Source organism: Cucurbita moschata, unplaced genomic scaffold (assembly GCF_002738365.1).
Source record: "Cucurbita moschata cultivar Rifu unplaced genomic scaffold, Cmos_1.0 Cmo_Scf00018, whole genome shotgun sequence".
In the NCBI taxonomy this organism is placed as follows: domain Eukaryota; kingdom Viridiplantae; phylum Streptophyta; class Magnoliopsida; order Cucurbitales; family Cucurbitaceae; genus Cucurbita; species Cucurbita moschata.
This window is the reverse complement of record NW_019268534.1, coordinates 3,383,856-3,403,472: the sequence shown is the minus strand read 5'-3', so window position 1 is coordinate 3,403,472 and position 19,617 is coordinate 3,383,856. Positions and strand designations below refer to the sequence as shown.

Here is a 19,617-nt window from a genome sequence, read left to right as displayed (position 1 = left end):
TATATGTATACAATTTAAATATATAAAAAAGTGTTTTCTTTTTGTTTATTTAATTAATTATTTTTTAATGGTTGTTAATAATTGTCTTGGAAAATGGGATGTGGAGTCTGAGTGTGGCTCAACACTGCAAACTCGTGAACCCTAAACCAACATTTTTTATTTACCTTTTCTTCTTTTAATTTTTAAATTTACTAAATAACTATAAAGTGGAAGCATATCAAACATGAATTAACTAGAAATTATTCTAAAATACATTATTTAAAATAGTATTTTAACCACGGATTTTGTAAATATATACAGTTAAATTATAACGTTAATTTCTCTATTTATTTTATTTATAAATCATCCCGCTATATTCATAACCAACATAGGTTATGACCTCACTAAGAATTTTCAGAAACACCTTGACCATTAAACGATCATCATAAAACCTACATCGTACTATAGCAGATGAGTCATAGTACAGGCAGTTACATCTATTTATCGATGTTATACATCGTCAAACGTAATTACTATAAATTTATTGAACTAAGAAAACATTTCACGGAGAATATCTAATTAATATATATTGCATTAATTGATCACCCAACTCCAAAAAGCAAACTTCAATGAGAAAACATGACTTAAAGGAGACCCCTTGTGATACTTCAACTGAAAGAAAAGTGAAATTTTTGCTGATAACCAAGTTCAAATGAATGTTAACCATCAATAAATATATATATATACTTTTTTTTTTTTTTGTACAGTGTCTTAAACAGCTAAGTTATGCTCAAATTGATCGTAAAAATATTGAGGAATAACATAATTGTATTAAAAGATTATTTGAAATCATTTACTTTATTACTCAACGAAACAACGAGAACGGTGAAGATGTGAGTTTATTAACTGAAACTCAAAAACAGAGATTATTATAATAAATCGAAAACTCGAGAGCTTTCGGCGTGTGAAAATTGCATCCGTTCAAACTTATTTGGAGGGAACAAAAAGGGAAGCACAAGTAGGCATAAATCTCTGGAAGATTTGTGCATGTTCATGATTCTTCACGTTAACTTGAGTAATTGACAAGTGAGTCTGCTTCCATCCACAGAAACTCCTTGCTTCATACACATCACCAATATCTATTATAAATAACTTCTACAACCATTAGAGTACTCATTCATTTCAATCAAAACCCTTGAACCCATTCAAGTTCTTTAAGTTCTTTAAGTTCTTCAAGTTCTTCAAGACTTTTGTCAAAATGGCACCTCATGGAGAAGCTATTCCAAGGAGCAACAACTTCTCCAAGGCACCAAGGCTTTCATCCAATGCCCTCCAAAGAACAATCTCAGACATATCCATGGAGTTGGGGAAGGAGTTGGCTATAACATCGGATACCAAACAAGACGCGCTTCCACCGATATCTGAGATCGAGGATGCGCGGTGTGAGTGTTGTGGGATGAGTGAGGAGTACACTCAAGAGTACATCGATCGGATGCGAGACAAGTTCCTTGGGAAGTTGATATGCGGGCTATGCTCTGAGGCCGTGGAAGGAGAGGTGGAGAAGCATGGAGGGAGCAAAGAGGCGGCGTTGAACGCTCATATGAGCGCCTGCGCAAGGTTCAACAAATTGGGGAGGGCTTATCCGGTGTTGTTTCAGGCTGAGGCAATGAGAGAGATGTTGAAGAAGAGTAGGATGGATGGGAGAGGTGGTCTTAGAGCTAAGTCTTTGAGTCCTAGAGACAAAGCTGCAGCAGCCCAAAAGAAAGGTGGGATTGCAAGGAGTTCAAGTTGCATTCCAGCCATCATAAGAACAGAGGATCTTAACAACCTCAAGCTACAAAACTAAGTCAATTTGCTTGATATCTCCTAATTTTAGCCACTTTGACTGCTCTTTTCAGTGTTCTTCAACACCTAGTTTCATAGCCTGGTTTGAAAGGTCATTTTTTCTAGGTGGGCTTCTTAAACAAGTCAGTAAACTTCTAGTTGAGTGTCAATGATGAAGGGTATCTATTCTGGGAAACTATTGATATTAAGTTCTAGGCCATCTTCATTTCTAACCTATTAACAGCATGTATCTATATGAAGCTTGTTCTAATAAAATATGGTCTTTTACTGAAGGGGCAGCCCAATTCATTGTATTTCCCTCTTACAGAGATCCAAAGTTTACATAAACAAAATAGCTAATAAAAGAGATCTTACATTAAATAAGTCTTCAACTTCATTTGGGGAATCTTAGCATCAGACAAAGGACCAGTTCACAAACATAAAGCAGATGCAGTGTGCATTTTCCTCTTCGTTTAGCACCTTCCAAGCTACGGCTCGTTCATACGAAACAGGTCGGCCCATGCTTGATAGGCATATGCCTCCTTGAAGGCAAGCAAATCCCTAAGAAAACAAGAGCAAGGTATTATTAACGACTTCGAGAATGATATGCGACAATTTGCTATTGTAAAAAGATTGGTAAATCGGGTGGACCTGTTGCATTATCTGTGGAAATTCTGAGCAGAGAGTCTTTTTTCCATGGTCGTCGAATATCTTTTCTAAAGTTATGTCTTGAAGTGCGACTAAGGTTGTCTCAAGCATGTCGAGGCCTGCCTGATTGGCGAAAGTGAACACTGGCAATGCCTGCATAGACTACAAAAGTTATAAATGAAGCAATGCACATAAATATGAGAACTGAAGTGGATTACTATAACAAGCTGTTCGAAGTTTGATAATGTCTTTAAGATCAACGGAACTCTAAAGTCGTCCTAGTTGAAAACTAACAGTTCACCATTTCTCAAGATTTTAACGCGTTCTTATCGAATATAATGCCATTTGCTCGATGTAAAATTTATTTTCGCAAGACGCTTTGTTACAAGGAACACACCTTTAGAGAGCAGCACATGATTGCATCTGAATGATGCCACAATGTTTTTAGGACAAGCTCCCCTCCTTCTATTCCAGATTTTAATATCTCCACCCCCAAGTAGCACCTGTAATAAGCAAGATTTAAGCACCCAAACTTCGTAATTCACAGGTTGAATAAGAGTCATGAAGATGAGGATCTCTTTAACCAGTGGAATTGGAGAAACATGTAAGAAGATAAACTATACCTATAACTGTTGCAGATCCAACGAGCGAGCGTCTGTGCTTCAGGAGTGCCAAGTGGAGATCGTAGTCCGCCGTGTGAACTTAAATGAGAAGGTGAGAGAGCTAATGCAACCCTCTGGACCGATGATATAATACTACGAACATATTGTCGAGCCATCGATGCCACATGTTCTTGCATATGGCTCTCAAATGCAAATTCAAACGCAATCGTCATTACAGACCTTGAACACCCAGAATTTACAGAGTCATTTGGTGCTCTATTTCCAGCAGGACCAATTTCAAGAGCAGAAGCAAGATCGAGTGTGCGATTCGGGCTGGATGCTTCCTGAAACATTTGCTCAACAATATCAAAATAATAGGAGAGAGAGCTCAAATTCTACATTGCACAATGCCCCACCCTTCCTTTGAGATTCACTAATGAATTACACTTCACTAGCCCCAAAGAACCCATCCAAGAGAAGGAATAATCCAAAACCATGATTTAATTACACCCACCTTTCCAGAATCAAGTGGTATGATCCGAAACCCTGAGGGTAAAAGAGGCGCATCGTCGGCAAACGAGGCATCAATTGGAGCGAAGATTAACTCAGCACAAGTTCCTATAGCGTTTTCATCCATTCCACTGCAGAGCTATCAGAACAGAAAACAACCATAAGGATCGAGAACTAGTTTTTCGATAGTCGCCATGAACTTGAAATGAAAGTACGAGTAGGATATAAAGATGTTAGATCAAAACTCATTCTTGTAGAACAATGGACCTAACCAGAGCTTCTTAGCTAGTAAATGAGACTAGTCGCCTGCTTAAGTATTACTTACTTGCAGAAGAAACATTTCTCTAGGCATCATTGCCTCTTCAGGAGTATGGCCAATGCCTTCCAGTTTAATCACTTCGAGAAACTGAGGTCAACAAAACAAATTTGGTCTTATGAACTGCAAGAAATTGGCCAATGGCCGTAAGAGTAATAATTCATTGCAATACGTCCGTGATGCAACTCACCTCTTCGTGCTCGATGGTATGAGCCAGAGGAAGTATTACTTGATTCCCAAAACTTCCAACTCTGGACCCTGGTAAGCTCCATGGACCAACCTTAACAGCAGCAGCTGAATAAGCATCGATATTGTTGTCTGCCCATTCGGACCGGTGCTCCCGCAGAAACCTCAGTAGAATTGCAGGAGGCACATTCTGCAGTGATCAAATTGAAGGTGAAACAAAAAATTCCAATCATTTTATCAGCAAAGAAATAAAGAAAACGATTTTACCTGCAATAGCATCGACGCTCTAGCACATAAAACTGCATTACTGATGGCAGAAAATCCGTTTGCGAATGAAATGTTCAATCCCATTAGCTTGTCAGGAGATGAGTTTACGAGAATAGTTACATCATCCATGCCATCATTTCCCATCACGGACCATCCTTCATCGTTGAACCCGTTAAGTGCTTCGTTAAACCCCCTATAGGATATTCCCAGCATTAAAACAATCAACCAAGCTACATAATTAAAGCAGATATTGAGAATCGATCGTTGTATGCTAACCGGGTGAGCCTTTGACCAAGTGAACGTAGGGCTGCAGGGCGTCTACTCCAGCCAGTTCCATTTGACTGTGAAACTTCATGAGCTATCTGCCTCAACTGGCGTAGAGCCTAAATAAAAATGAGAAAAACAATGTATGAATATATTTTGCAATTACAATAATCTTACAACTAAACAACTCGTCACCCAATCCTACAGAAACGTCCATAATTTATCTTACCGCCATTGTCATCTTTTGAGCAAGAACAGTGCTTGATTCATACAATGGACGCAATACTTCTGGAACACTCCATGGCTAATTAATGAATCAAGTATCTCAAATTAGTATTGGCCATGTAGATTTAAAGAGATGAGCTGACTGAGAAGATAAGGAAAGTATAATTGAATATACTACCTCCAGATCCATATGATCAACGATATGAATGATCGAACCACCTCCTTCACATGGTCTTATCAGATATCCACTCGGCAACATCTCGGCTCTGACAAAATGCTGCACTGGAGGCATGGTTGGACCATTCTGAGTGTTCTTGAGTGATCTCTCACAGATCTATATACATCAAACCACCAGCGATTACAGACAACCAGCCCACATGAATAAATGTAGTTGAAACTTCAAAGCAAGGTGTAATATAACATACCACAAGGCTACCATCTTCCAAAACAGAAGTGTAGCGCAACAACCAGAAGTCCCGAGCAGGCGCCAATGTTGTAGGCGCATAGAGCTACAAAACCAGGGAGACGAGATGTCAAAGTGACTTAGATGCATGAGAGCCAAGAACAGGCATGAAAGTCATTTAGAAAGAAGTAGTAACCTGCATATAAAGCAACTCAATGGTTCCACCATTGGCTGTTGGCAGCACATTTAGGACATCCACAGCTCGGCAATCGCGAAACCACGATGGCTGATCCTTGAGGATTTCAGCAACCTGAAAGTTATATTAGTTATTTTTGCAGTCTCACAAGCCTAAACTTGAATGTGGACTCAAATTTAATAGTCATGGCACTTACTCTAGTAGGTTCTAGACCCACCAGGCCGCAGGCACGTGCAGCTACACCAGGGCAACCATGAGAAATAGCAACGATTCCAATGGAATCCGGACCAGGCTATACAAGGAAGAAGCAAGAAAACAGATTACAAAGATGATCTTTATCCCATTCTAATGTAGAAAGTAAAAGAAAGCCAAGCTATACCTTGAACACGTAAAAGAAAATCGAAAGTCAAAGAATTAAATACAATAATATTTACTGATTATATATTAGCATAATGAAATCAATGTCAGACAAGCATAATTTAACGTTTAATGGAAAGAAGGGGCAAAGGAGCACCTTCATTCCAGGCATTTGGACCCACTCCACGGCAGTTCCAGTGGCCTTTGAAAGAAACTCTGTTAAAGTCTCTTCTGCAATGGACAAAAGTCTGAAAAAAATACAGAAACAAAATTACTCATCTGCAAACGCGGACAGCAATGTGGTCACAGATTAGAAAAGGACCCAACAACCAAATGCCCACTAACCCTGCAGGGCTAGCATCCCTTGGCGGATGCTGAGATGCCAAATTGTGTTGACCGCTTGTTACCACCGGTTCACAACTTGTATCTTTAGCTCCAAGCGTCGTCTGCAGAAATTCCATCACAAATCAAATTGTGACTCAACAATAGATAAACAGACACAGAGAAATTCAAGAACAATAGTATAAAGAATCGTTTAGTTTCTTCCATTCGATCGAAAATGGTGTTTTATTCTTGAAAAATTAACAATTTTCAGGGAACCCCATGAATTGAAAATAGAGAAAAAAGTGTGCTGTTCAAACTTACATTTTGAGTATGCTGGCGGAAATAGCCATTTTCATACACCAGCTGCGAAACCTGCTTCTGCAGCCTATCATTCTCCTCCATTAAAAGCTTATTCATGGCCGTAAGCTTCCTGTTCACAGCTTGCAGCCGAGAAGCCTCTTTCCTCTGTTTTTCACGACATCTGAAGAACAAATGTACTATTGTAAGAATGGCAATTAATACTCTAACTAACAGGCTTTAATCTTGTTCTAAATCTACTTCTGCCATTATCAAATGGGTTATTATTGTATGAACTCTTTAAAGTAAAGTAAAATTGGTTGAATGAATACCTTCTATTTTGAAACCAAACTTTGATTTGCTTAGGCTCGATATTAGAGAGAATGGGACACTCCCTGATAAGCTGCTGACGACGAATGGAACTGGGTTTTGGACATTCATGATAGAGCCGCTCAAGGGCTTCAACCTGCTCCGGTGTGTACCGAACATATTTGCCATTGTCGATACCATGTTTGTTACCATCCTTGCAGGACATAGCCATTTTAAATTTCTACCTCGAAATTCTCAGGAACCCACTTTGCTAAATTGGGCAAAAGTTTGAGCAGTTCTTGCACAGCCCAAAAGGAGAAACAAACACACGCAAATTTATCAATCTACAACCCTCCAGCAAAATCCTAGTAACAGTGATCAATAAACGAAAGCGATATCCGGGGCCGGAAGGCACTAATCCTTGTAGAGTCAAAGTGAGACAAGCGCCAAACACAAGGATAAGTTAAAATTTCGAGATCAGAACTTCAAACCAAGGTTGAGCTTCAGAAAAATAACAACGATCTGAATTTCCAGAGCATAGAAACCACTAAAAAAAACCTAAATAAACAGGGGAATACAAACTGATTCAGACGCAAACAGTCCATTAGCTAATTCTTCAATTCCCACCGAAGATTCAGCATAATCATCGCTCAAAAATCAACCAAAGTCACTAAGAATCTAGCCACGAAATCCTCAAAACGATCCCTCGGAAATCGCCATGAATCGCCGATCATCGGGGTGCTGGTTGACGAAAACCACACCCAATCTCCAAACCATCTTGTGGGGATTCAGAACCAACAAACTAACCCAAAATGAACAACCATAGAGCCGTATTGATGAGAGAAAAAGAAAAAGGCAAGCGGATTGCTACAGAAGTCGATTTGAGGTCTGAGTGGAACCTGATTTCTACAGCATACGGCTCAGCTTTCAATGGTTCAATGAAAGAACGAGAGAGAGAGAGAGAGAGAGAGAGAGGTTTTTCGAGGATTACTGTGAATATTTTTTTGTTAGTTTTCATGCGGATTTTGTTTCACCTCTGAGCTTCCATTGGTTCGTCACTTTCGGCTCTGCTCCAAACCAGTTTGGTCTTTCCCTCCACTGTGCAGGCGGAAATGGAGCATGTTTTTATTATTATTATTATTTAAAAAATAATAATATTTCGATGCTATGTAAATACCAAAATGCCCTCCCTTCTGTTTCTAACCTACCATTCCAACTCGTTCTTTTTACTATTTAAATTGTCCATATTGTCCCTCCATCTTTGTAATTTTTCTCAACAAAATATATTTTAAATTCTTTTCTTATAAAAAAAAATACTTTAAATTTTATATCTAACACTTCCTGAAACATATATATTATATAATTTTTAAATTAAATTTCAAATTTAATTTTTAAGTTTACGATCTATTCAGTCCCTAAATTTATATTTTATATTTAATAGATTCGTTTATACTAAAAAAAAGAAGTCATAAATCTATTAGACCCGTAATCGAAAATTTAAAATTATATTCCTTGACCAAAAAAAATAAAAATTTCCAAAATATTAGATGTAAAATAAATAATAATTAGTGGAATTATTAGGGGTAATTTGGTCAATAAAAGAATATGAACCGGAACAATGGTCAAGAGCAACACGACCAGAACGAAATAAAGAGTTGAAAGTGGGTGGCAAAGACGTAATTAGTGGAAAGAGTAGGGGTATTAAAAAGGGGAGGCACGAAGAAGGATGCTTGAAAAATACAAAAGGCGAAACGAGGGGAGGGGGGGGCGCAGAGGACACCATGATGAGGTCTCTTGCATGCGTCTCGGTTTTTAAATTCTTTTATTATTATTATTATTATTATTAAATTCAAAATAAAATGAATTTTTTATTTTTGGATAATTGTTATAAAATTCCATTTTCCAACTTTTTTAATTTAAAATTTTGGGGGGTATTTTTGGAAGGAGGAATTTCATGTAATGTGATGGGCTGGTCATCATATTGCTGATGCCGTATCCACATAACATAACCCGCATACATGACATGACTTGACATGACATGCGACATAATAATGGATGATGGAAAATTGCCATTTTTGTCCTTTGTCTTTTTTCTTTTTTCCAATTTTCTCCTTTTCATTTTCTCCTTTTACTTTCTTTTATTTTTTTTATATTATAATTTTCTCCCACTTGCAACTTGCTCACACTATTAGCGCCTTTTTTTTATCCCTAGCAAACAAACTTAATTAGCGCCTTAATTTTAATTAAGGTTTATAAGTTAATTTAATTATGTAGTTTTGCTTTTTTCAGAGGGAAGATTCTCCCATAGCCAAACGAAAGGAGACGTTCACGTTCAGTTTGGAGGGCTGGGATATACCGACTAGATGCAAAGACGTTCCCAACATCAATTGTTGAGGTGGTGTAATGATAATCTGACTAATTTGAACTATGTAACCCACGCCATGACGGTTGAAGTGGGTTTGGTTGAATATTTTGAAATCGAAAATTTGGTTTGCTTTACGAGTTAAACATTGTTTAAGTTGGATCAACTTGATCGACCCAATTATAAAGTTCCACGACTCAACTCTGTTTGGATTATTGGGAGTGAGTCCCACATTAGTTAATTTAGTGGAACATTATAGGATTGTAAGTGAGTAGCAAAGCCATGAGAGCTTATGCTCAAAGTGGACAGTATCATACCATTGTGGAGATCCGTGATTTCCAACATGGTATCAGAGCTATGCCTTAAACTTAACCGTATCAAGAGAATCCTCAAATATTGAACAGAATTGTGAACCTCGAAGGTGTAGTCAAAAGTAACTAAAGTGTCGAACAAAGGGTGCAGTTTGTTTAAGGGCTCTAGAGAAAGAAGTCGAGTATCGATTAAGTGGAGGCTATTCGAGAGCTTCAGGGAAGGCTTATAGTATACTTTGTTTGAGGGGAAGAATTGTTGAAGATTATTGGGAGTGAGCCTCGCAGTGTAGATCCGTGATTCCTAACCAACCCTACTTTTAAAGATATTTAAAATATTTAATCGTTCCTAATTAATATTTTATGAAATTTTAGTTGAAGTATATCAAATAATTAATATTTTAAATAAAATCGGACAACCAAAAAAACTATTAATTAATTTATTTTTTAGAAATAATTAATTTAACTGGAACGCCTTACAAAAATTACACGTCTTTTAATGTACAGAATTTAGGGAGGAGGAGTTTGGGCTTTGGGTGTTGGGTCCAGGAGTGAGAAATAAAAAAATAAAAAAAAATAAAAAAATGATCAGATGGGGGAAAGAGCATGGAGAACTATGGAGGCGCAATAATTGGAGATGTCCGATCAGGGTGACAGGTACGGTGAGGAATAATAGGAAGGGGTTTTCGACGGCCCATATTTAATGAGGGTCCAGAATGGTATGGGCATGGATATGGATGGTCATGTAAATATAAGCACGTGGGCCCACGAGGAGGATGCATGTACAAGCCACGTGAGAGAGGTGGGACCCATCCAGGGTGTGGTAGTGGACACTGGACAGCCAAGGCATGACCTGACAGGATATCCCTGGGCTCCACGTTTGCCGAGATTACTTTGAGAATATGTGTTTGTGGGCCCTTTTCGCTTTGCTGACCTGGCTGATGACGAGGCATCAATTTTCTTGGTGGTGGTGCGGTGGTTGTTTCCGTTGAACTTGACGGAGGCCGTTACGAAATTATAAAATATTGTTTTATTACATTGTAATTTTAATTCTACCACAAATTATTATTATTATTATTATTTTGTCAAAGTTGACAAAAAATAAAAAGTTTAAATTAAATGAAAATGACCAAAATTGTGATATAAATGTGTTACTTTTTTTTTCTTTTAATAAAAAATAAAATTAAAATTTTATCATTATGAGCGCTGACCTACTGCCATATTTTAAATACTACTTTAAATTATAGTATAGTCCCTGCTTCTTTTATTATTTTTAAATTTAAAAAAGAAATATTTAAAGCTAGTTTTTAAGAATCGAAATTAATTATGTTGATATATTTGGGAAGGCTTATTCGGGCGATCTCGTATGCGCTACGTCACCTTTATTATTATTATTATTAAAAATATAATAATAATTTTTTTTTTATAACTAAGAGAAAAAATAATATTTCTGAGCCACAAAAATAATCCACGTCAGAAAGTGAGTAAATATTATTATTATTTTTATTTATTTGTTTGGGAAGAACACGGCTGATGGCTGAATGGGTATTGATGTAAATAGCCCAAGTGCATGGGCCAAGCCCAATAGACCACCACATAGGCCCAAAGAGGCCCAATGACAGACTGAGGCGGGTTTCGGGCAAACGATAACTGCCCGTCCTCATTTTATTTTGGTTACCGTTGTTCCGGGCGAAAAATCACGTTTGAATCGTTCTAGTTTTATTTCTCTCTTCCTCATTAATCGCAGATGAAGAGAGCGACCTGTTCTCCATGAATGCTGCATCGACTCCGCATCTAGGGTTTGCTCCTTTTCTCTTCTGCGCGCTCGGTAGGTTAAAATTTTTGTTCTAGGGTATTGGATTTTGTCATTGATCCATAAATTTATCTCCGCTCTTTCAGTAATTTGTTCTTAGACTTCTTTTGTTGATGTGTTGTTGATTTCTTAGAATTTGATTCACGTGATCGATCTATTTCCAATGGTGTCACTCTGAATCTCAGAATCAAGATCTATAAAATGTTTAGACCTGATTATCATCAGCAATTTACTTACTGAGTGTGTTGTTCTCATCATTGACGACGGTAGATTAGCAATTTTCTCAATCTGCTTTGAATTTTTGTTGTGTTTTTGTTATTGTTATTGTTTTCTAGATTTGTTCCCCTTTGCAATCTGATAGACTGAAGGCCGTGTAATAAGAATTGTATCTGCGCTGAGGGATAGTTAGAGGAAGGTTCGATATTCAAATTGATCCTGGTTGGTTTGTTAGCTGAAGAGTAAGACATATCATTATTAGAGAAATGCCTGTTCAGAAGATAGAAAGTGGTCACCAGGACACCGTCCATGATGTTACGATGGATTATTATGGCAAGCGCCTTGCTACAGCTTCTTCTGACCAGGCCATTAAGATAATTGGAGTCAGTAACTCAGCATCTCAACATCTAGCCACGCTTACTGGTCACCAAGGACCAGTTTGGCAGGCTGCTTGGGCGCACCCGAAATTCGGGTCGTTGCTAGCTTCGTGGTTCTTACGATGGACGAGTGATTATATGGAAGGAGGGCAATCAGAACGAGTGGAGTCAAGCCCATGTTTTTGACGATCATAAGTCCTCAGTTAATTCTATCGCTTGGGCTCCTCATGAATTGGGTCTATGTTTGGCATGTGGTTCCTCTGATGGGAATATTTCAGTATTCACTACAAGGCAGGATGGTGGTTGGGATACATCAAGTATTGACCAAGCTCATCCACTTGGTGTCACATCGGTCTCATGGGCCCCTTCATCTGCACCAGGTGCTCTTGAAGGTTCTGGCTTTGTTGATCCTGTTCATAAGCTTTGCTCTGGTGGTTGTGATAACACTGAAGGTTTGGAAACCGTATAATGGAATTTGGAAGATGGACTGTTTCCCTGCACTTCAGATGCATACTGATTGGGTTAGGGACGTCGCATGGGCACCAAACCTCGGGCTACCGAAATCTACTATTGCAAGTGCTTCTCAGGATGGACAGGTTATCATATGGACGGTAGTCTGGGAAGGGGATCAATGGGAAGGGAAGATATTGAATGATTTCAAAACTCCTGTCTGGAGGGTCTCATGGTCTATGACTGGGAACATCTTGGCTGTGGCGGATGGGAACAACAATGTTACCTTGTGGAAGGAGGATGTTGATGGGGACTGGCAACAGGTGACGACTGTTGAGCCATAGATCCTGTTCTTAAATTTTTTGCAGTGCATATGAGTTCACTTTGATCATTTTAACTCTGGCATTTAGTTGGCTTGAAAGTAACTCTGGTAAGTACCCTCCCCTTTCCCTCTCCTTTGTCCATGATAGTTGAGGATTATTGGGAGTGAGTCCCACGTTGGTTAATGTGGAAGATCATAGGTTTATAAGTGAGGAATACTATCTCCATTGGTATGAGGCCTTTTGGGGAGGCCCAGATAAAAACCATGAGAGCTTATGCTCAAAGTGGACAATATCATACCATTGTGGAGAGTCATGATTCCTAACAAGTTAGCCGTGTCGTGGTAGGGATGTTTGGAGAGTCATGATTCCTAACAAGTTAGCCGTGTCGTGGTAGGGATGTTTGGAGAGTCATGATTCCTAACAAGTTAGCCGTGTCGTGGTAGGGATGTTCGGAGAGTCATGATTCCTAACAAGTTAGCCGTGTCGTGGTAGGGATGTTCGGAGAGTCATGATTCCTAACAAGTTAGCCGTGTCGTGGTAGGGATGTTCGGAGAGTCATGATTCCTAACAAGTTAGCCGTGTCGTGGTAGGGATGTTCGGAGAGTCATGATTCCTAACAAGTTAGCCGTGTCGTGGTAGGGATGTTCGGAGAGTCATGATTCCTAACAAGTTAGCCGTGTCGTGGTAGAGATGTTCGGGAGAATCAACTACTATGGGTTCAAGCCATGGTGGTCATTTAACTAAGAATTAATATTTTATGTTTTTTTTTTTTCAATCAAGCATAATAGGGTTAACCGTGCAGTTATTTTATGAGAATAGTTGAGACTATTGGGGATTGTTGGGAGAGGAGTCCCATATCGACTAATTAAGGGGTTGTAGATTTATGGAGATAGTATGAGCCCTTTTGGAGAAACTAAAAACAAACTCATGAGAACTTATCAAACTGCACAATATCATACCATTGTAGAGGTTCACGATTACTAACCGAAACTTCAAAACCAACTAGGCCTAACGACGGCTGGTTGATCTTAGGCTTATGCTTATAAAATTTCTGATAGCTGGTGATTGCTTATTAAATGATAGAATGTAGCAACTATGCATTTCTACATTTACTACCTGTTCTATATCAACCTTCTTTGCTTATAGATCGATTCAACTTGGAGCCATCAGGTCAGTAGCTGCCACTTGAACGGTATAACTCATCAGAGCTTTTAACAGGAAGGAGTGCTTCTTCTTCCAGGGCCTTGCATGTGTAAGTAATCTTTAAACTCTCCATCTGATCTATATCTTTTGAGTTGTATGCGGGATCGATTGTTCGAGACCTTTGGTCTCTATTCGGACTCATGAAAAATTTGGGGATCACTTATGGACTCGTTGAGAATTGTTCTGATTTAGTTTTGCCCTATTAGAAGTAGAACACACGAAAAGGAAACGAAAGACGAAATATAAATCATAGATCAACTAAGCCAAGCCCTCTCGGGGACTTGCTTAAGAATAAGAAAGAGGAATCTCATGTAAATACCATGGAATAAGGTTTGATTCTATTCATAGGGATTTTGTAAATATTTCATTCCAAAAAGAGAAAGTTGGATCAACTAAGCCAAGCCCTCTCGAGTACTTGCTTAAGAATAAGAAAGAGGAATCTCATGTAAATACCATGGAATAAGGTTTGATCCTATTCGTGGGGATTCCATAAATATTTCATTCCAAAAAGAGAAAGTCCGAAACAATTGTGATTTTTTTGGAGATTGGATGTAGTTACTAGTTCGTGATCTGGCACTCAATTCTACGAGAATTTTTATGAAAGCCTTTCATTTGCTTTTCTTCAGTTTTATTTTCCCAGAATGTATCCTAATATAAAAAAGATATACCTCGGTTATATTTCATCTCTTCAACAAGTTTAGTAGAAGTAGAACACACACACACTTGTTGAGATCTTCGGTTATATTTCATCTCTTCACCGAGCAAAACCACTGTGCCATGTTTGGCATTTTTACTAGGAGGTGGTTTTACACGCACCTTCACCTAGTTATACGTTCTTGACTTAGACACCGGCCCTTTACCTCATTCGAGAACAGCCAGCCTCAATCCTAGAGTTGACTTGGTTTAAATTAACAGGTCATGAATGACATCTTTTTTGGCAAGTTGTTGAACAGAGGGTTATTGAGGAGTGGGTTGCAGAAAACATAACCAGTTTTAAAAATTCAATGAATATATAAATTTTTATACAAATTAGCCTATTTAATTAATTATTAAACGTTAAAAGAAGTGCTAGATAGTAATAGGGAGGTAATATTTAAATATAAATAAAGTCCAAGTCAAAAGTGTACCAATTTTAAATAAATTAAGTATTTCAAACCCGAGTTAGACGTCTGTGAGTATTCAAGCCAGCTTAGCCGTTCGATAAATTTCATAATTTTATTATCATTATTTCTTATAATAATATGTATATATATAAATTAATGAATTAATTAAAAGAAAGATGAAATTGTGAAGAACAAGGAAGCATCCGGAGGAGGAGGAGGAGGAGTCATTATTAAGGCGAATACGTCCGTGCAATGCACGTGAGTGAGTACACGTGCGAGAGTGTCACTGTTTGCACACGTTAAGACAAGGCACGTGCGAGGAAACACGAAGGAAAAGACGGTCATTACGGGCAACAGATCCCAGCCACGTGGAAATTGACCAGCGTTAGGGACCAACCAAAAACCTCGAGAACCCTCTCACATGCTCCCTGACACCACCCCCACCTTTGTCACGTGCTCCCTGGACCCCACCTATTCTTTTAATTTAATTCCAAAGAAAAAATAATAATAAATAAAGCTTACACACAAGAAAATTAAAAAAAAAAAAAAAAAGATTATATTCAAATATCTATCTTTATTTTTATTTATTTATTTCTTTTTCTTTTAGGGAAAAAAAACCAATTTTTAAAATTTTAAATATATATATTTAAATAGGTGTACAATACATACATACATACATATATATATATATATATATATATATATATATATATATAATTTTTCTAGAAATTTAAATATTTTTAGGTGAAAATCATAATACAAAAATTGAAAGAAAACAAACATAAATTTAAAAAATTAAATAATTTACACAATAAAAGTAAGTACAGTACCATTTTTTAATTTTTTTTAACAGCGTAATGATTAATCCAAATAATTTAATATATATTTTAACCCAGCGGAAATAAATAAACAACCTTATCCATTTTTGGGATCGGTGTCCATATCCTAAATTTTCACCCAATATTTTCACAGCCATTAATACCATTTTTTGTTTCACTGAAAAAAAAAAAACATTTAAATATTACACAAACCCAATTCACATAATTGATAATAATTTTGTAATCGAATATTTATAATTATTAGGATATATTTTATTAAATAAATTGGATATAAAATAGAAGAGAAATTAGAATTGAAGTAAAGAGATTAAAAGAAAATAGAGGTTTTAATGTTTGATGAAGTTGAGCTGTAAGCGTCGTGCTTAAACGTGGGGAGAAGAATATAATAATAAAGGGTTTGAAAAAAATAATTATATTAAAAATAAATTTATGTTTAATGCAATAATTAATTTCTTTTATTAAAAAAAATTGAAAAAGCACACGTCCCAATGGACAAATATTATTAGCTAAGGCAGAATCCGGCTGTAAATTTGACGTTATTGGACGAATCACAGCGACAAACCCTGAAAGGTTGATTCTTTAGGGATTGAAATTTTAACCCTTTGTTTTTCTCTTAATTGGAGCTTTATTTTTAAAATTACTTTATTGCCCCTACAAGCGATTGACGTGATAAGAACGACATTCTTTGTAATGATATGGTATTGTCTGTCACAATTCTTCATAGCGACAACCCTGACTCTCGTTTTTTTGTAACGATGTGAAAAACCTATCGTTAGTAGACGAGTTTTAAAATCGTGAGATTGTCGATCATACATAACGAGCTAAAGCAGACAATAACTTGCTAGCAGTAGGTTTGGACTATTACATGTACCTATTTCGTAGTCATGCCTATCAGTCCATGGAGCTCATTGCTAGTTCAATATAGACTTACAACCTTTATTTTTTCGACACATGAGTCACTATTTCTCTCTTGTTTGCTTATATAATTGTCTCTTTCAAAAATCTCTCTATGCCCTCGTTTTCTAAAACCTTCTCTTAAAACCGAGGCCAGAGGCTCGAGCATACGTCACTTGGCCATAGGCGACGCAAGAACGAATTGACTTAGCTCACTTGTCGTTGGAAAGTGAGTGCTGCACAATCGCAAGTCCGCTGCCATTAAAAGTGCGATTGTGACAAGTGGAGTTAGTATTCCTCACTTGTAAATCCATGATTAGCCGAGACTTTCATCATCTAACAACTATGACTACGTATTACAATTGGAGTTAGGGTAGAGAGGTAAATTTGAAGTAAAAGGGAGGGTATTATGGTCAGAGTGAAAAATAATATGGTATATTTTGGAAGGGGAAAATAAAGAAGAGAGTTTAATTGGAAATAACTTTAAAGAACTTGCAAGTCACTTCCTTATTATTATATTCATCTTCTTCTGCATGCAGAGAGATGCTCATTCTTTTTTTTTTTTTTTCTTTTTTTTTTTAAATTTAAATATAGTATTCCCGTTTTGCCCTTGCCTTTGGTCCTCAAAATCCCCTCCTTCCATCTTCCCCACTCTTCATCGAACACATTTCCTTTTCTCTCTCTCTTTCGTTACTGATTCTTCTGCAATTTCACTTGCTCTGTTTCTATCTCGAACAGCGAGATTTTTGTTTGAGTTTGTGTTTTGGTTTTCGTGTTGAGTTTTGCTCTGGATATGGAAGTGAACAAGTTTATGATCGGTGGATATTTCGATGCCGGAGTGGGACAATTTTCACCGGAGAAGACGAAGGCTACGGAGCATTTCGCCATTGATGACCTATTTGACTTTTCTAATGAAGATGCGATAATGATGGACGGTTTCTTCGATAATGTGGCGGGAACTTCGACGGAATCCTCTACTGTTACTGCAGTCGATAGCTGTAATTCATCTGTCTCCGGCGGTGATCATCAGCATTTCCATGGAAATATCGGCTCTCGGAGTTTTGATGAATCTCAATTCTCTGGAGACCTTTGTGTTCCGGTAATATTTCGCATTTGAATTTCCATTGTTCTTCAGAACTTCAATTCTCTGTATGAATTGGAATAGTTTCGGCAAATTTGATCGAACTCCTACATTTGAAATTCATTGCGAGAATTTTAAATTAGTCAGATTCTGATTCAATTTTTCGATTCAATGTTTACAGTGCGATGATTTAGCGGAACTCGAATGGCTCTCGAACTTCGTCGAAGATTCATTCTCGACGGAAGGGAAAGATCTTCAAGCGCTTAATTACCTCACAAATAGCCATTCAATTTCGAAGCCTCAAACTCCAGAAACTTCATCTTCCTCGGAATTACCGCCTTCCGATTCCTCGAAGAACACGCCGCGTTTCCCCGCCGAAACGCCGCTCCCTTCCAAAGCTCGAAGCAAGCGATCGCGAACCGCTCCTTGCGATTGGACCACACGCCTCCTCCACCTCCTCTCTCCTACGGATCGTAAACCTCCGAAATCATCGTCGTCGAAGAAGAAAGACGCTCCAAACGGAGATTCCTCCAGCCGTAAATGCCTGCATTGTCAATCCGAGAAGACTCCTCAATGGCGGACCGGACCTATGGGCCCTAAAACACTCTGCAACGCTTGTGGCGTCCGGTACAAGTCCGGCCGTTTAGTGCCGGAGTATCGTCCGGCAGCGAGTCCAACATTCATATCGGCTAAACACTCGAATTCTCACCGGAAAGTTCTGGAGTTGAGAAGGCAGAAAGAGCTTCAAATGGCGCAACAGCAACAGCAACAGTTCATAAATCAGAGTTCAATTTTTGGGGTAACGAACGGTTGTGATGAGTACTTGATTTCTCATCACATGGGCCCCGTGATAGGCATATAATCTAGTGGATGCTAGTGTAGCAATCTTACCATGGACTTCACCATTTCCCAATCACGTTTTTTCCCCTTCATTTTTTCAGTCCATAAATGAAAGACAGAGGAGTTGCCAATTTTTATTTTATTTCATTTTCATTTTTAAATATAAAACAGAAAATGAGGAAAATATAAATGAAATAAGTTAACTTAAAATTTTAATAAATATGTAAATGAAATAAATTAAATAAATTAACTTAAAACATAATCTCATTTATTTGGCTAAATTTTAATAAATTAACTTAAAAAAATTAAATATGTAATTATTTTATCTTAAATTTAGAAAATTATACATATTTTGAACGATATTTAATTATGGATAAAATAGAGAAAAAAAAGTAGTGAAACCCGTATAATTACGACAAAAAAATAGTGGGTCAATTTTTAAATTTCAACAAAAATTCTAAAGCTATCTAAAAAATATTAGAGATTTAAATCATACAAACAAATTAAAATATATATTTTCGATTAAAATATTAAAATTTTGAATTATTTTTATTAACTCACTTCCAAAAAATTATCATAGTGCATGTGAGACGCGTTTTAAAACGTTGAGGAAAAAGTCTAAATAGAACAATAATTGCTACGAGTGGTACGAGTGATTTCCCTAAAATTCATAATTTTTTTTTTATTTGAAAAAAGAAGTGAATTATTTAATGAAATTGGGAATTATTATTATTTGGTGGAATTTCAAATCCTTTCCCTAGTTTACTCCAACATGCACATGGGGGCTTAAGACACATTCCAAGGCACCACCACTGGCAATTGGCATGGCTTCCACACTCCCATTTCCTACCACTTTTTATTACATCGTATCCTCTACGTACCATCCACATGGACCCCAACTCCCTTTTCAAACTTCACCCAATTCAATGGACCGAACCTACTTTTCGACAGCACTCGGGTTCTTTCTTCTCGAGCCCTCTTTTCACTCTCTTCTCAATTTACGTCTCTCAACCAAAACCCTTCAATGCTCGTGAATATTAGATCGACATGCCACCGACAAGTATGGGTCTTTGAACAGCTTCCAAACCCAACTTAAACTCG

The 19,617-nt window shown here is 37.4% G+C and overlaps 3 protein-coding genes and 1 pseudogene across 3 annotated transcripts; 3 read left to right on the top strand and 1 right to left on the bottom strand.

The window, feature by feature from the left end:
• Positions 1–893: 893 nt before the first annotated feature.
• LOC111455946 lies at positions 894–2,108 on the top strand. Its single transcript, XM_023097610.1, has one exon. It carries the CDS (start codon positions 1,238–1,240, stop codon positions 1,823–1,825), a length of 588 nt encoding a protein of 195 aa, XP_022953378.1. The 5' UTR covers positions 894–1,237; the 3' UTR covers positions 1,826–2,108.
• On the bottom strand, positions 2,072–7,803 carry LOC111455940 (homeobox-leucine zipper protein ATHB-15). The gene is made up of 18 exons (XM_023097603.1): positions 6,731–7,803; positions 6,423–6,582; positions 6,123–6,223; positions 5,935–6,025; positions 5,617–5,712; positions 5,421–5,534; positions 5,247–5,330; positions 5,000–5,155; positions 4,826–4,900; positions 4,609–4,715; positions 4,333–4,525; positions 4,070–4,255; positions 3,889–3,969; positions 3,568–3,702; positions 3,075–3,397; positions 2,849–2,954; positions 2,455–2,604; positions 2,072–2,364 (listed from the first exon to the last, which is right to left on the bottom strand). Exons 1-18 carry the CDS (start codon positions 6,937–6,939, stop codon positions 2,218–2,220), a joined length of 2,514 nt encoding a protein of 837 aa, XP_022953371.1. The 5' UTR covers positions 6,940–7,803; the 3' UTR covers positions 2,072–2,217.
• Positions 7,804–11,073: 3,270 nt separating this feature from the next.
• Positions 11,074–12,690, top strand: LOC111455945 (annotated as a pseudogene).
• A 4,511-nt stretch (positions 12,691–17,201) lies between these two features.
• LOC111455890 (GATA transcription factor 12-like) lies at positions 17,202–18,642 on the top strand. Its single transcript, XM_023097535.1, has 2 exons — positions 17,202–17,694; positions 17,858–18,642. The coding sequence occupies exons 1-2, from the start codon at positions 17,389–17,391 to the stop codon at positions 18,536–18,538; spliced, it is 987 nt and encodes a 328-aa protein (XP_022953303.1). The 5' UTR covers positions 17,202–17,388; the 3' UTR covers positions 18,539–18,642.
• The last annotated feature ends 975 nt before the right edge of the window (positions 18,643–19,617 follow it).

Bases quoted from the DNA above. Each gene is read 5' to 3' on its own strand.
- LOC111455940 (XM_023097603.1), bottom strand. From the start codon at position 6,939: ATGGCTATGTCCTGCAAGGATGGTAACAAACATGGTATCGACAATGGC. The intron at 5,331-5,420 runs GTTACTACTTCT...CTGGTTTTGTAG, and splicing joins TTGAGTTGCTTTATATGCAG to CTCTATGCGCCTACAACATT. The intron at 2,955-3,074 runs GTATAGTTTATC...TGCTTATTACAG, and splicing joins TGGATCTGCAACAGTTATAG to GTGCTACTTGGGGGTGGAGA.
- LOC111455946 (XM_023097610.1), top strand. From the start codon at position 1,238: ATGGCACCTCATGGAGAAGCTATTCCAAGGAGCAACAACTTCTCCAAG.
- LOC111455890 (XM_023097535.1), top strand. From the start codon at position 17,389: ATGGAAGTGAACAAGTTTATGATCGGTGGATATTTCGATGCCGGAGTG. The intron at 17,695-17,857 runs GTAATATTTCGC...CAATGTTTACAG, and splicing joins CTGGAGACCTTTGTGTTCCG to TGCGATGATTTAGCGGAACT.